The 14,935-nt window shown below is 47.4% G+C and overlaps 1 protein-coding gene across 1 annotated transcript in view; it reads right to left on the bottom strand.

The window, feature by feature from the left end:
• The window catches only part of LOC144826195 (glycine amidinotransferase, mitochondrial-like), a 220,606-nt gene extending 208,443 nt beyond the window's left edge, over positions 1-12,163 (bottom strand). Inside the window, exon 1 of the mRNA XM_078684584.1 lies at positions 11,949-12,163. Within this exon, the coding sequence (XP_078540710.1) occupies positions 11,949-12,017 (69 nt within the window). The 5' untranslated portion in view covers positions 12,018-12,163. The remainder of the gene's footprint in view (positions 1-11,948) is intronic.
• Between the last annotated feature and the right edge of the window lie 2,772 nt (positions 12,164-14,935).

Genomic DNA, 14,935 nt, shown 5'->3' with positions numbered 1-14,935 from the left:
CTGCAGGGTGAGGTACAGGGTGAACAGCGCAAGTGCATTGTGAGTGCAGAATGATCACTGTGAGTGGAGGGTAACTGGGTAAATGGTGTGAGAACTTGGTGATCAGTGTGAGTGCAGGGTGAGCGGGAGAATGGTGTGAGTGCATGGTGATCAGTGTGATCGCATTGTGATCGCTGTGAGTGCAGAGTGATCACTGTGAGTGGAGGGTAAGTGGGTGAATGGTGTGAGTGCATCGGGATCAGTGTGAGTGCTGGGGGAGAGTGAAAGTGAAGGGCGAGAATGAGGATTGAGTGGTCTGAATGCAGGGTGCATTCCCAGACACTTGAAGTAACTCAGCAACTCAGCATGTTATTGAAGGCAGCGTAGGGTTTCAAATGTGTTAAACTATTGCTATTATGGCAGTAACCATGGATCAGGGTGGAGGAAATAAATAATGTGCTGATCCCTCAACAAACTTCCAGTCTTATGATTAGGGTTGCCAGCTCATTATTTTGATGTCACAGATGGTATAAAAATAAGCAGTCACCTAAAGCTGTATTTTCAGCACTTGTCTGTGCATACTTTGAACAGCAAATATAAATAGAAAGAACTTTTAATTATTTTCTAGAGCTGCACGAATGATCCATGACTGATAATAAAAGGGAACAAAGATGGAAAAGTCACATTACAAATGAATCAACAAAAAGAAGGGGGGACCGGGAGCTCGTTAACATTACAAAGGAATACATCATTCTTATTTATAACCATATTTAGCAATTTGCAAGCTGTTTATTTGCAATCAAAAGGTTATTGGCATTATAAAAGTCTGTGCACTCCTGACATTAACAAATGTATTACTTTGCAGGGTTTCTATGCCTATCTTTTCTGCTACGGTTCAAACGTTTGAGAAACTGTCTTTCAAAAAAAATGCTCTCTCTTAAATGTTCACATTTAATTGATGAAGGCCTTCACAGACATTATTAAGAGCAGTTTCAGCGTTTTGTTTATAATCCATGTGACAAATACATTGTTCAAACTCCAGCCCTGACAAAATGTCCGGACAAACTTCGCCCAAAACAAAAAAAGCAAACTAAGTGAAAAAAACAACTTTTGATACATTAAAAACAAGTAATGACCGAAACCTGCTGTCAATAAATATTCAATCTTACCACTGTCTGTTGAGTCTCAATCTAGCCAGCCAATCAATGAAACCGATGTCGCCAGCAAAAGCATTTCCTTTCGTTGTGGCAGCCAGAAGCAGGAGAATAATATGGAAGTGAGCTCCAGTTATGACACGAAAAGGACTAAGGAGCAATGTAATAATCAACTCCCCGTGCCACTTTGTTCCCCGGATAATGAAAGGGCCTACTCCTCACCCCTGCAATGTGGCGGTACCAAGGGGGTTGGAAGAGGGGTGCCCAACACCAAAAGGCCAAACAGAGCAGCTGCCAGCTGCAACTTGAATAGTGAAGAGGACAGCAAAGAGCAGCTGCGATACACAAGCGGGGTTATTTCAACCCAAAGAAAGCATTTTGTAGCTTCTTAAGTCCATCTCCTCCAACACATAAGAAAACATGCTGAAGAACATCAAAAATAAGAGTTAGACCCAGCGGCAGCTTTGTGAATCCTGTCCTAAGTGTTTGAATATATTGAGCAAGCACGAGTGTGCACCTAAGTTAACACATGATACTTATCAATTTAATTTACCTCAAGATGCATACTCAGCCAACCACTGGGGCCCTGGGCCAGAGCCTACTTTGTCCATGCCTTAAACTGCCTTCTCTGGAGACTTTGTCTCCGTTCTGGGAAGAGCTAACTCTCCCAGGAGGGGGTTAATTCACAGAGCTGACAGCTTCAGCTGCATTGGGAGGCAAGGAGTCTCCTGTGCTAAAACCGAAAGCGTGTCTGTTTGTTTGCTTTCCGTTTTAGAAGACGAGAGCAGCATCGCAACAGACATAAAGATAGTGTCCCTAAATGTCAAGGGTCTCAACAGCCCGGTCAAAAGAAGGAAGGTGCTCGAGCATCTTAAGAAACTCAAAGGCGACATCTATGTGCTCCAAGAAACTAGATTAGAAGCAGCTGACATCGGGCGCATAGGTGCAAACTGGATAAGCGAGGTGGTGGGATCTCCGGCACAGAACAAGAAGAATGGGGTAGTAACTATTATCACCAATAAATCCAAGCTAGCAGTGGTAGGCTCACAAGTCGACACTCAAGGAAGGACACTGGTGACCACTCTTGGAAGGGCGGGAGAAACATTTCATGTAGCGAACATGTACGGACCCAACACCGAAGATAAAGCATTCTGGGAGGGGGTGGGATCACAACTACACACACTACCACTAGAAGATCTGCTGATAGTCGCCGGGGACATGAACCAGGTTCTAGACTCAGCGATCGACAAACACCCGAGCAGGCCAAGCCAAACAGCGAACAACCCCAACATCCTGAAGAATCTCTGAGCCAAACTCAGACTGAGAGACCCATGGCGCCTAAGCAACCCAGATGCCAGAGAATACACATTCTACTTCAACCCACACAACTCCTACAGCAGAATAGATTATATCCTCATGTCAGATACACACACCCACCTCATAGACCACACGGAGATAGGACCCAGATCAGTATCAGACCACTCGCACGTAAGCCTAACCTTGGCGGGCAGGCATAACGAAAAGCCAACCCGCAGATGGAGATTCGACGACAGCATACTCCATCACGCCTCAGCGAAAGCCGAGATAGAGAAGGCGATAAACGAATACCTGCTAATAAACGACACACCAGAGACAAACAGGGAGGTACTATGGGACGCACTAAAAGCCACCGTACGGGGAGTAGTTATGACAATCAAGGGCAGATTAAACAAAGGAAGGAACAAAAAAATGTAATACCTAGAAAATGAAATTAAAAAACTGGAGAAGAGCCACATAGCCAGAATGGAAGACAAGAACACACTCACGAATCTGACCAAACATAAGTACGAACTCAATAGAATATTGAGTGAGCGAGCAGGGACCTGGATTAACAAATATAAATCTATTAACCTCTGCACTGCAAACAAGGCTGGCAAGAACTTAGCATCCTACTTAAGAGGGAAACAGCGGCAACACACAATAGGAGCCATCAAAGACAGACAGGGCAAGTCCATGACTGCAAACAAAGATATACTAGAGGTCTTTAGAGATTTCTATGAGGGACTGTACACCAGGGATGAAACATTAAAGGAGGATGGGGGCAAAGAGCTGCTAGTAAGTATAACCACCCCTACACTATCAGCCTGCGAACGAGACATCCTAGAGCTAGACATAACGGAGGATGAGATAGCCAAAGCCACGGCAAGCCTCAAGGATAATAAAGCGCCAGGGCCAGATGGCTTCACAGCTAGCTTCTACAAAAACTACATGCACATCCTCAAACCCACAATGAAACAGGTATTCACAGAATGCGTCCAGACAGGCCACATGACACCCTCGATGGCTGAGGCAAACATAATTGTCATACCAAAGGAGGGGAAGGATACAACTGAGGCAAAGAACTTCAGACCGATCTCCCTCATCAATGTAGACTGCAAGATATACGCTAAAGTACTTGCCAGCAGACTCAATGCATACCTACCCAAACTCATACACAACTCTCAAGTTGGCTACCTCAAAAACCGCATGTCCCACGATAACATGAGACTACTATGCCACATAATCAACCACTCCTCCAGGAGCAACAATGCCGCAGTCATGATAGCCCTAGACGCGGAGAAAGCTTTTGACAGGGTCTCATGGCCCTTCCTAGAGCAATGTATGGCAAAATTCGGTTTAGGACCGAACTATAGGAAGATGGTGATGGCCCTATACAGCAACCCCAAAGCCAGGGTGGTGGTCAATTGAGGCACATCTAACACACTCGACCTAGGCAGGGGTACGAGACAAGGCTGCCCATTATCACCAGCCCTATTCCTGTTAGCCATTGAACCACTCCTCACGATGATTAGAACGAATGAAGATATAGTAGGAATACCAATAGGGAGAGAAACTTTCAAGCTGGCGGCGTATGCGGACGATGTCCTAATAGTCACAGAAGACCCCGAAAGATCCATTAGAGCACTGACTGACACTATTGACAAATACGCTCAAGTCTCGGGGTACAAGCTCAACAAAGATAAATCAGAATGCAAACCCCTAAATATCCACACAACAAGAGAGGTACTAGGGAACTCCGGATTAACATGGCAACAGAAGCCCATAAAATACTTAGGCATCCTTTTCGAGAGAGACCTAAAAACGACACTGGAGCACAACGAAAAGGCAACAATCAAGAAAATTAAAGAGAAAGTGGAGGGGTGGTCGCCCAAATTCACCACATGGTGGGGAAGGATAGAAGTGATAAAAATGATGCTAACACCTGTGGTCAACTACATGCTAGCCATGCTCCCATTGACAAACACAGACGATTTCCACAAGAAACTAGACAAGATACTTAACAACTTCCTGTGGAAAGAGAAAAAACCCAGAATAAGCCTACACAAGCTTAGACTCACAAAAGATCAGGGCGGTCTGAACATTACAAACTTCAAAAGATTCCAGGTAGCATGCATAGCCAGACAGGGACTACACTGGTTAGACCCAAGAAAGGAATATACCCCAGCATGGCTGACACTAGAGCATGGACTATTCACAGCCACCAGACACCCAGCAGTCAAGGAGAACCCTGTCCTGAAGAACACGAAAACAGCTCTCCTGAGCGTCGACAAACTATTGACATCAAGCATAAGAGGCAGCCAACTTGAATCCATATGGCATAACCCAACATTGTAAATACAGAGATAGGGTCCTAGACATGCACGAATGGTATAGACATGGCATCTCCACGGCCCAAGACCTCCAGAATCAGGGCACATACACAACTTTCGACACCATCAAAGAAACACACAACCTACAAAGCATAGAGCTCTACAACTTCCTGAAAATCAAAGTAGCCATAAGGAAGGCAAACCTCACTAATCGCACACCCCCGCTCATACAACTCGCAGCCAGTCTCAACACACTAGGACACCAAGTAGCACACCTATACAAAGCCCTCCGCCCCAAGAACTCCAAACTAAACTAAACTAAACGATAAGATCACAAATTTCTGGGGGGAGATAGCAGGGAGGGAGCTAAGCGATGCAGAGAAAGCAGAGATGTGGAGATCCTCCACTAGGAAGAAAAATAACGGCAGCGCTCAACCAGACCAAATATTGGCTAGTGCACAAGGCATACTGGACACCAGCCCGCCTGGCCGCTCTGGGGATCCGAGACAGCGAAACCTGCTGGAATTGCCACAAAGCGAAGGGAGACCTAGAACACCTTCTGCTCAGCTGCCCTAAGGTCAGTGGATTCTGGAACAGAATTGGAACACTCATCAATGAGATCACAGGAATAGACATACACATAAATTTTCCAAACCTAGTCCTAGGCTTTACGTCTCCGTCAATCACAACGACAGAAGATCGTGACCTCATTGACCTATTGCTAACGGCGGCAGTCAAAACGGTCCTAAGTAACTGGAAGGACACCTCAAAAGCCGCGCCCCAAGCTTGGCTCAACTGGGTCACGTTCTTAAGGGGGGCAGATAACATCACAGCGAAACACTCACCGAAAACACATAGGCAAGTGAACATGTGGGGACCCCTAGACCATTAAGGTAAGGGGATACCTTTCCTTGCTTTGGCGCCTTCTCCTCACGCTGCTGCAGGCGCGCAGCGCTTTAAAAATTGCATTTTTTACTCGTTTTGTATTGTTGTGTAAATTGGGTGTTTTTTAATCAGGTTCTTACCTGTTCTTAATAGCGCGGTAGCGCCCTCATTCCTGCACCTTAATTGTGCCCCCCACCGCTTACAGAAGCGGAGCGCTGTCACCGGGCATTAGGGTCTCTGGACAGGAAGTAGGGCCGCCATATTGGGGCTGCTGCCTTGCAGCGCGCCAATCCACTCAGCGCTCTAGTTCTCCGAGGGGAGAACGAGGAGGCTGTATTTAAGGCGAGCTGGTGGGAGCTGCTCGACCTTTATGGTAAGGGGATACCTTTCCTTGCTTTGGCGCCTTCTCCTCACGCTGCTGCAGGCGCGCAGCGCTTTAAAAATTGCATTTTTTACTCGTTTTGTATTGTTGTGTAAATTGGGTGTTTTTTAATCAGGTTCTTACCTGTTCTTAATAGCGCGGTAGCGCCCTCATTCCTGCACCTTAATTGTGCCCCCCACCGCTTACAGATGCGGAGCGCTGTCACCGGGCATTAGGGTCTCTGGACAGGAAGTAGGGCCGCCATATTGGGGCTGCTGCCTTGCAGCGCGCCAATCCACTCAGCGCTCTAGTTCTCCGAGGGGAGAACGAGGAGGCTGTATTTAAAGCTCGCTTCCTCCGCGCAGCGGCGGCGTCTGACTCGCGCCTGAGTCAAGCCAGAGTCCTGCCCGTCTGCGCCCGTCAGCGTCCCGGAGGCGTTTCGGGCGGCGGGTGGGGCTCTGTTCTTCTAGTATGTGTAAATCTGGCACACTTTTGGTGCGGTACACATGTGAGGAGCTGCGCTCTTTGAATTATAGGGAGAGTTGTTGCTGTTCTGTCTTTCCGGGCCGCCATAGGGGTAAGTCTCGTTGCCCGGGTTGTGGTTGGCGTCCTAACCGGGCTTTGTCTTCAACCCCGGCTAGTATCATAGCTGGCGCAGAGTATGCCTGCATGCTGCTTAATACCAGATCAGCGTGCAGTCATGCGCAAGACATCTTTGAGCTTCTCGAGACAGAGAAGCCACTCTGTTTAATGTTGACGGAGACTTGGTGGGGAGAATCCTCTAACCCTGAAGTGGCAATGGCTATCCCGCCTGAGTACAACATCTTCCGGAAGGACAGAGCGAGGGGCAGGGGCGGTGGGGTCGCTCTGGTGGTGAGGAAGGGCACGTTGTGCACCGTCTTGCCCACGGAGGATATCCGCGGATCGGAATCGCTGGCTTTTTCACTCACGCTAGCGCCGCACCAGTCAGTGAAGGGGCTGTTGGTTTATCGACCCCCTGGCCCGCTCGGAACTTTCTTTGCCGACCTCGATTCGGTGCTGTTGGGTCTGGCTCTGAGAGCAGAACACTGCTTAGTGGCGGGGGATTTTAACATCCGGATGGATGATCCGTCTGACCCTGCTGCCATAAAGCTCTCTGAAGCCATGATTCCACTGGGCCTCATACCTCATCTGCAGGGGCCGACTCATGCTAAGGGGCATACCCTTGACCAGGTCTTTTCTACATCCCCGTTGGTGGTGAAGGAAATTTTCCCGGTCTTGTGGTCGGATCACTGGCTTGCCAAATTTGTGATCAGTGGCACTGCCAGGTTGTCCACCCCTGTCCCACAGCAACGGGGACGAGCTTTTAGAGCATTTAGTAGAGTGACCCCTGAGATGCTGGCTCAGGCGGCTTTGATTCACCCTTGTCCTCTCTCAGGTGAGCTGGAGAGGGACTTGGAGTCCTTGCAAGATTGGCTTACGGAGAGGCTTAATGACCTGGTCCCGATGCAGCCCCCCCGCTTGACATCAAAACGGGTGTCGGCCCCTTGGTTTACTCCTGCACTGTGGGCTATGCGGCAGCAGTGCAGGGTAGCCGAAAGGGCCTGGCGGGCTCACTATGACAGCTTGGACAGGTCCGCCTATAAGGCTGTGGTTAAGGTCTACCACCGGGACATCCGCCTCGCAAAGAAGGCCTATCTTGCGGGGAGAATTGAAGCGGCCGGGAATTCCAGCAAGGAGATTTTTACCATCGTAAGAGAATTCATTTCCCCTCGGACCATTACATCGGAAGAGGTGCCCTTAGGCTCCTGGGCGGCGGATCTTGCCTGTTTTTTTACTAGCAAGATAAAACTTATACAGGACTCTTTTTCATCTGTAGGACCTGTTAGGCCGCCGGTGTCCGAGGTTGGTATGTTTTCTTCGGCTGCGCGGGGTGTTATGCTGGCCGAGTTTCCATCTTTGTCAGCCCCCGCCTCTCTAGCGCTTATGGGCAATTTAAAATCTGGTTCTCCGTTGGACCCTTGCCCAGCTAAACTTTTGGGTAAATTGGCGGAGGTAATCAACCCACTGGCGAACCCTCTCCTCAACTTATCGTTGAGTTTGGGAGTGGTTCCGTCAGATTGGAAGAAGGCCATGGTTATTCCGCTACTTAAAAAACCTGGCCTTGACCCAAAGGTTCCAGCTAACTTTAGGCCGATTTCGCTTCTGCCGGCCTTGGTAAAAATCTTGGAGAAGCACGTTCAGTCGGTGCTCTCCAATTTTTTGGAGTCCCACGAGATTCTGCATGACTCTCAGTCAGGCTTTCGCTCTAATCGTAGCACCGAGACCGCGCTCCTTGAGGTTTCTGAAACCATCAAAGGGGTGTTGGATACCGGGGGCAAAGTCATGCTGGTGTTGTTGGACATGTCGGCGGCTTTTGACACCGTCCCCCATGATGGCCTTCTCGCAAGACTCTTTGAGATGGGTCTTCGGGGGACGGTGCTCAAATGGTTTTCGTCTTTCTTAGCCGGCCGCCGGCAGACGGTCTGGACACCACCTGGCTCCGCCGTGATGCCGCCATTGGGAGTCGGGGTCCCTCAGGGCTCTATTTTGAGCCCGACCCTTTTTAACATCTTTATGACCCCACTGGCGGCGGTGGCGGAGTCATTTGGTGCCCGGATCGTGTCGTATGCCGACGACACCCAGCTCCTCTTCTCTTGCGAGAGGGGGGCTGACTTTGACGGGGAGAGTATCCGGAATTGCCTTGGGGCGGTGTTCACATGGTTCCAACTGAACAGCCTCAAGTGCAATTCCGATAAATCGGAGGTACTCTTCTTCGGGTGCGATATAGAGCCCAGCTGGCAGGCCTGGTGGCCCGTCGACATGTTCCCACCGTCCGGCTCCTCCCCTATGGCTTAAAATTTGGGGTTAAGATGGACAAGGGGTTGTCGATGAAAGCCCAGATTCTTGGGGTGACCGGCACCTGCTTTGGCCTATTAAAAATGCTGCGGAGGTTTCTGCCTCTTCTGTCAGAGGAGCATAGGAGGCTGACTGTGCAGGCTCTGATAGGCTCCAGGTTGGATTATGCCAACATTCTTTACCTGGGCCTACCAGAGTACCTGCAACAGCGGCTCCAAGTCGCGCAGAATGCGGCGGCTAGGGCCATTTTTGGTCTAAATAGACGCAGCAGCGTCTCTGGGCTACTGCGGGCGCTACACTGGCTACCCATCCGCAAACGGATTGCCTTTAAGGCTATGACCTTGGCCTATAAGGCGCTCCATGCGGTGGGGGCGAAGTATCTCCAAAAGAGACTGGCCTTTTACCATCCGGCTCGGTCGTTGAGGTCTGAATCTCTACTTTTGGCGGCGGTCCCTCGTGTTAAGAGGGCCCGCCTGGGTGGCCGTTCCTTCAGTTTGTTGGCCCCACAGATGTGGAATTCGTTGCCGCTCCCACTTCGGGGGGCTACCACTCTTCTTGAGTTTAGGAAAGGGCTCAAAACCTGGTTGTTCTCCCAGTAGGCCTCCAGGTTGTTCCTTTTTTTATTGTCGCTGTGCTGTTCATTTCTTTTATACTGTGTTATGTTACTCTGCATTACTTCCCCTTACCTAAAGCGCCGGGACACTCTTTTTGAGTAACCGTTGCGCTATACAAAACCACAAATAACATAACAAACCACAAATAACATTACCTAACATCACATAAACCCCCATAAGCGCAGAATCCAGACACTACAGAAGGGACACACGTTCCTGCGTACCATGCACTCTCTCTATCGACCTCGACCTCTATTCCCCCCCCCTCCTCACTATTGTCCGGGGTTGGGGAAAGAAATACCAACGAACAACGAAGCGTCGCAAAGGAGGAGGCATAAAACAACGACCGACAGAACATGGACAATCGAACTACTGCCCCCCCCCCCCCGGCGCTCCTTTCTTTGCCTCCTTTGTTCCTTCTTCTTTCTCTGTTTCTCCGCTCACGTATATCCCATGCTCCATGTAAATATATATTTTTTTTATATACTCAATAAAAAATTACAGAAGAAAAAAAAAGAAGACGAGACTCCTTGCCTCCCATTGCAGCTGAAGCTGTCAGCTCTGTGAATTAACCCCCTCCTGGGAGAGTTAGCAAGACAAAGGAACGGGCACGTCGTGCCCCATCAATCTCCCCTCCCTCCCCCTTCCATCAATCTCCCCTCCCTCCCCCTTCCACATACCGGAGTCCTCCAAGAAGACTTGCGGACTCAGGGAACAAAGGTCAGTTTGGAGTGGGTGCGCGCCCCCCCTGGGATGGTGTCGCGCTCCCCCCATTGGGGGGCGCGCCTCCCAGAGAGTGACGAAAACTGCTCTATACTGTATTTAGTTGGGAATTTGGAGCTTCTGTGCTGGCATTTCAACTTTTGGAAGAGAGAATACGTTTATTTATTTGCAGTTGCTTTTTTTGTTTTTCAATCACATCCTCTTTAAGGGGAAAAGCATTTACCTAAATCAAAAAAACAACATGCTTCTATTGGGCCATTTGCACATTTAAACATGCAGGGAAAGTATTTATTTGCATTGTGTACTATAGATCTAGGGGCAGATTTACAAGCCCCTTGCGCCATGATTGAGTCATTTGTACCATGGGAAGAGTGACGTGAGGGTGGCGCAAGGGGCTTGTAAATAATCCCCTTAGTTTAGACTTTCGTGCTTCGGTGGAACAATCGTCAGTGTTTTTGCCCAACGCACTCATGTAGTTAGTGGTCCTCCTTCAGGAAGCCGGATGGGCAGCATCCAGACAGATGCATACATTTCTTTTGTTGTGAAAAAACCTGCCTTCACTCAAAACATTTGGCTGTCTTGTCGGAAGTGCTCGTTAGTTATCTACGCTCACTTCTTCTGACACTGTGGAGTCAACATCCACACACAAAAGTTTACGTATTTTTAACCACATGCTGTCACAGTTACGCATATTTGCGAAAGATCATTGGGGGGCCTTTCGTTCTCAGCTTCTTTACAATCATTGTTAGAAATGCGTGGGGTTTCTGATCTTAACGATACAAAAACAAATATGTTTACTTTGTAAATGTTTTTATGTTGGAAAATAATGTTTCTTTGACGAAATAGTTTTATTGTCAGAATAACAATTTTCTGAAAATGGTTAAAAAGGAAAGCTTAATCAGACAGTATTTCAAGCATTTGGTTTTCGTAATTCATGTGGCCTTTCCCTCTTATGTGGTGGCTACAGTTTTGCAAAACTCATGGCATCTATCCTTTCAATTACTTTCAGGGGTCAGGTTTCAGAGGTATTTGCAAAGTATCAACATACAACATGCCACATAGTTCAACAGCATGCGACATAGTTAAACTCCACAGCATAAATACCACACCACCACACAAAATGCCATTCCACATAATTACACTCTGACGCACAATCCCACTCCACATAATTCTAGTACACTCAAAACCACATAATTACTTTCCACATATTTCCATTACCTCTAACTCCCACAAATGCGAGACCAATTTGCATTGCAAATGCTTGTATAGTTGAAAAGCATCCTCAAATGTTCAAACAGACGCTGCACAGCAGCAAAAGGCTCGGTTTACAGCAGGACGAATTTACAGAGAACCAAAATCTGGGTGTGTGGAAGGGGAGAGGGGCTTTAGGCTAGAGCAGATCAGCAGCAGCTGGGGGGCAGGGGATAGGGGTGTGTGGCACACAACCAACTGGCTAGGGGTTATTGCAGTGAATAGTCATGGAAGAAGGCTGACAGCTGCTTTGCTTCTAGGCTGTTGAGCCCCTGGAGTTAAAGAAGAAACCTCAACACACGTTTCAGTGTCTCCGAGCAGCAGAGCAATGTGTTTCCAAATCTTTCAATGACAGGCACTGGACGATTAGAATGAGCAATTTTTGGTTGAAATCAGAAAAATCATAAGGAATAAAAAAAAACTAGTTATCGTTCCGCCGCAGACGCGTGAGGCTAACAAGCAATGAGATACGCACCATAGATCCTATGTAGTGGACGGCTTCGATGCCCCTGCTGCCCCCTCGTATGCATTGCTTTTGCAGCATGGTTGCCCTCTCCAGCTCTGATGAGGAATGTTCTCACAACTGGTGGAGAGCTTGCAGTTCTGGGTGTTAGTTCCTGAATGGACGCAAATGTGGTAGAAGGAAACCAGTGTACTCGTGGCTTTATATCTGCAGGCCTGCCCAATTGGCTGCTCCACAGAACAGGTGGTGATGCAGGCAGAGCTAAAGGTTACAGAATTCCCATATTGAGGGTTCCTGGGTGTGGCATTTATGAATGTCCACCCCCCTGGCAGCTTCAGGAAATGAGCACATTCCATGGACAGGTAGGTGCCGATTGGCTGGCGTTGTTTAAGGCGAGCCGGTCAGGGCGCTGGCTTTATAACGCACAGCAGTCGTCAGTGAGGGCTGAAGTAGGCGCTCATTTTTTGGTCAAAGGGAAATTGATTGCGGTTATCCAAGGCACTTATAGATGTTAATTGCCTTATTTCAGCACAATGGCAGAAGCGACAGCTGCTGTGAGGGAAGATTGCGTACTATTTGCAAGGCTGGGAGGGAAGATTTAATATCACCAGGGGTTCTGTGTGGGTGGGACTTGAAAAGAAAAGGAGGACAGCAGCAAGTGGTGTCTCACCCGCAGTTGCTGCCTGTGTGCCAAGTGAAGGCTCTCAGGCTGGAAGCCAGAGAACCTCGAGCAAATTAGAACGTCATAAAGTTAATCTGAGCCGAGCAGGCTTTACTCAACTCTGCCTGCAAGGTCTCTTCAGTACAACCGGGAGAGGGAGGGCCAGAGCTGGCACACATGCTGTGCAGAGCTCTGCTGCTTCAAGAAAAAAGTTTCTTAAAGGAGTCAAGCAAATTAAATGGAACGTTTTCAGAGCTGAAAATAGCTCAGTGTCTCCCCTCGGTGGCAAAGTTTTGCATAACCTGTATTTCATGGTAGCACCGGTTTAGAGTGGAATTCGTCATAATAAGGATATACATATTTTTGGGGAAAGATGTCAAAATACGAGTAGCGCTAAATTGTCATTGACTGTGGAAACAAGACTTTCACCCATGGTTTCTAGTGAGTCTGGTGACAGGGTGTTACAGCCAGTTTTGACAAATAATAGCATAAATATGCCAAGCTCAAAGGCAGTTGAGGAAGATTGTGTTTCCCTCAAAGATCTAGCACTGGTGCATGTAGACGTAGATGAAGAAAATAATTGTCAGGAATCAAAAAATAAAAGCGGTTCTTCTGATAGTTTTGACAGCGAGTCAGAAACAGGGGGTGAGTTGATTTGGGTCCCCAAAGAACATAACAATGAAAAGAGATTAGCTAGTTTGTAGAACAAAGGAGCTCCTGTGTCTGTAGGTTTTGGCGGCTCTCAGACCAACGTGGGAGAAATGCTGCCAAACAAAATAAAGGGCAGTAAAGAAGTTTTGGACAGGTCCCTAGTGTCCTGCATCAACGTAAGAGAGGAGGAAAAAAATGTAAAAGCAAATTTTCCCACAATGATGGAACAAAAGCAAACAGCACCACGTTCTATTGGAGAGTATACAATGGGGGTGTGGGGATCGGGAATGTCCTGGGGGTAGTATGGTAGAAAAAAGGGGTTCATACAGAGGGGTGGTAGATGATGAGCGGGTGAAGTAGACATCGAGCTTTGAGTTCAATGGATGTATCCTCAGATGTCTCCCCCTTCAATGCATAGAGCGAGCGGGTTGGCGGTAGCTCATCGGCCTTTTCTTGGTAGACCCACCTCAGGGGGTGTGGAGCTGGAATAAATCTCAAGGATTTGTGCCAGGTGCCTGTTGGAATTTCAACAGGGTTATTGCCAAAAGAGCCCCTGCAAATATAAACATAAATGCTCTAGATACAGTGGCAAACACATCATATTGCAATGTTTTGGGGATTAGAGCAACTGGAGTGGGTTTTGCCAAGACAGGGGGAGAGGTTTCACATTTCAACCTGATCACAAGGGCATTTACACCAATTAATGTTGAAGTGTTGTATTTCTAGATGACGTTTTACCTTAATTCTAATGATACATCCAAATTGGAATGGGGTTCCAAAGAAGGATTTAGGTTAGGTTATCAAGGGCCTATTTGCCGCAGATTTGCAAAAAATTTAAAGTCTTTCAATGAATATCCTCAATTGGTGAAAGACAAATTATTGTCGGAAGTTAACAAAGGTAGGTAGCAAGGACCATATGAGAACTGGGAGCTAGAAAACTTCATTATATCCCCGCTTGGAGTCATTCCTAAGAAAAAGGAAGGTAAATTTAGAATGATTCAACATTTATCTTGGCCGCAAGGTTTGTCTATAAGCGATTTCATTGCTAAAGATAATACTATGGTTAAATTTGCCTCTGTTGATTCAGCCTTGCGTATGATAAGGTAAATGGGTGCCAATACTGAACTGGCAAAATGCGACATTAAATCTGCTTTTAGGCTATTGCCGGTGCAGCCATCAGACTTTTCATTGCTTGGTATCTATTTCGAAGGACAATATTTTGTAGACAAAGTACTACCTATGGGTTGTACCATTTCCTGTTGTTTATTAGAGACTTTCAGTATTTTCCTGCAATTGTTTTTCTGATTCAAAACTAGTCATTTGGAGGTGACGCATTACTTAGATGACTTTTTTATTCATGGGGGCTGCAGGCTCGCAGCAGTGCAAGAAAGCTTTACGAGATTTTGAAATCGTAGCAAAGGACCTGGGCGTGCCATTGGCAGTTGAAACAAGCATTGGCATAGCCATAGCTCTTGCTTTTGGGACCTTATAAGTACTTAGTAATGCAGCACAATATCCTTGGTGCAACAATATCAACCGTTGCATGGCTAAACACATACAATGTCCCAAAGGCGAGACCTATTGGCTATGCCAATGCTTGTTTCTTTTGATTAAAGTTGATATTGGAGTTGACAGAAATAACAGTTTATTAAGATTTTCAGATTGAATAGGTGCCTCTGACTGGAAG

The sequence above is a fragment of the Lissotriton helveticus genome, chromosome 3_2 (assembly GCF_964261635.1).
Source record: "Lissotriton helveticus chromosome 3_2, aLisHel1.1, whole genome shotgun sequence".
NCBI lineage: Eukaryota > Metazoa > Chordata > Amphibia > Caudata > Salamandridae > Lissotriton > Lissotriton helveticus.
The sequence above is the reverse complement of the archived record's forward strand: the minus strand, read 5'-3'. Positions and strand labels throughout refer to the sequence as shown.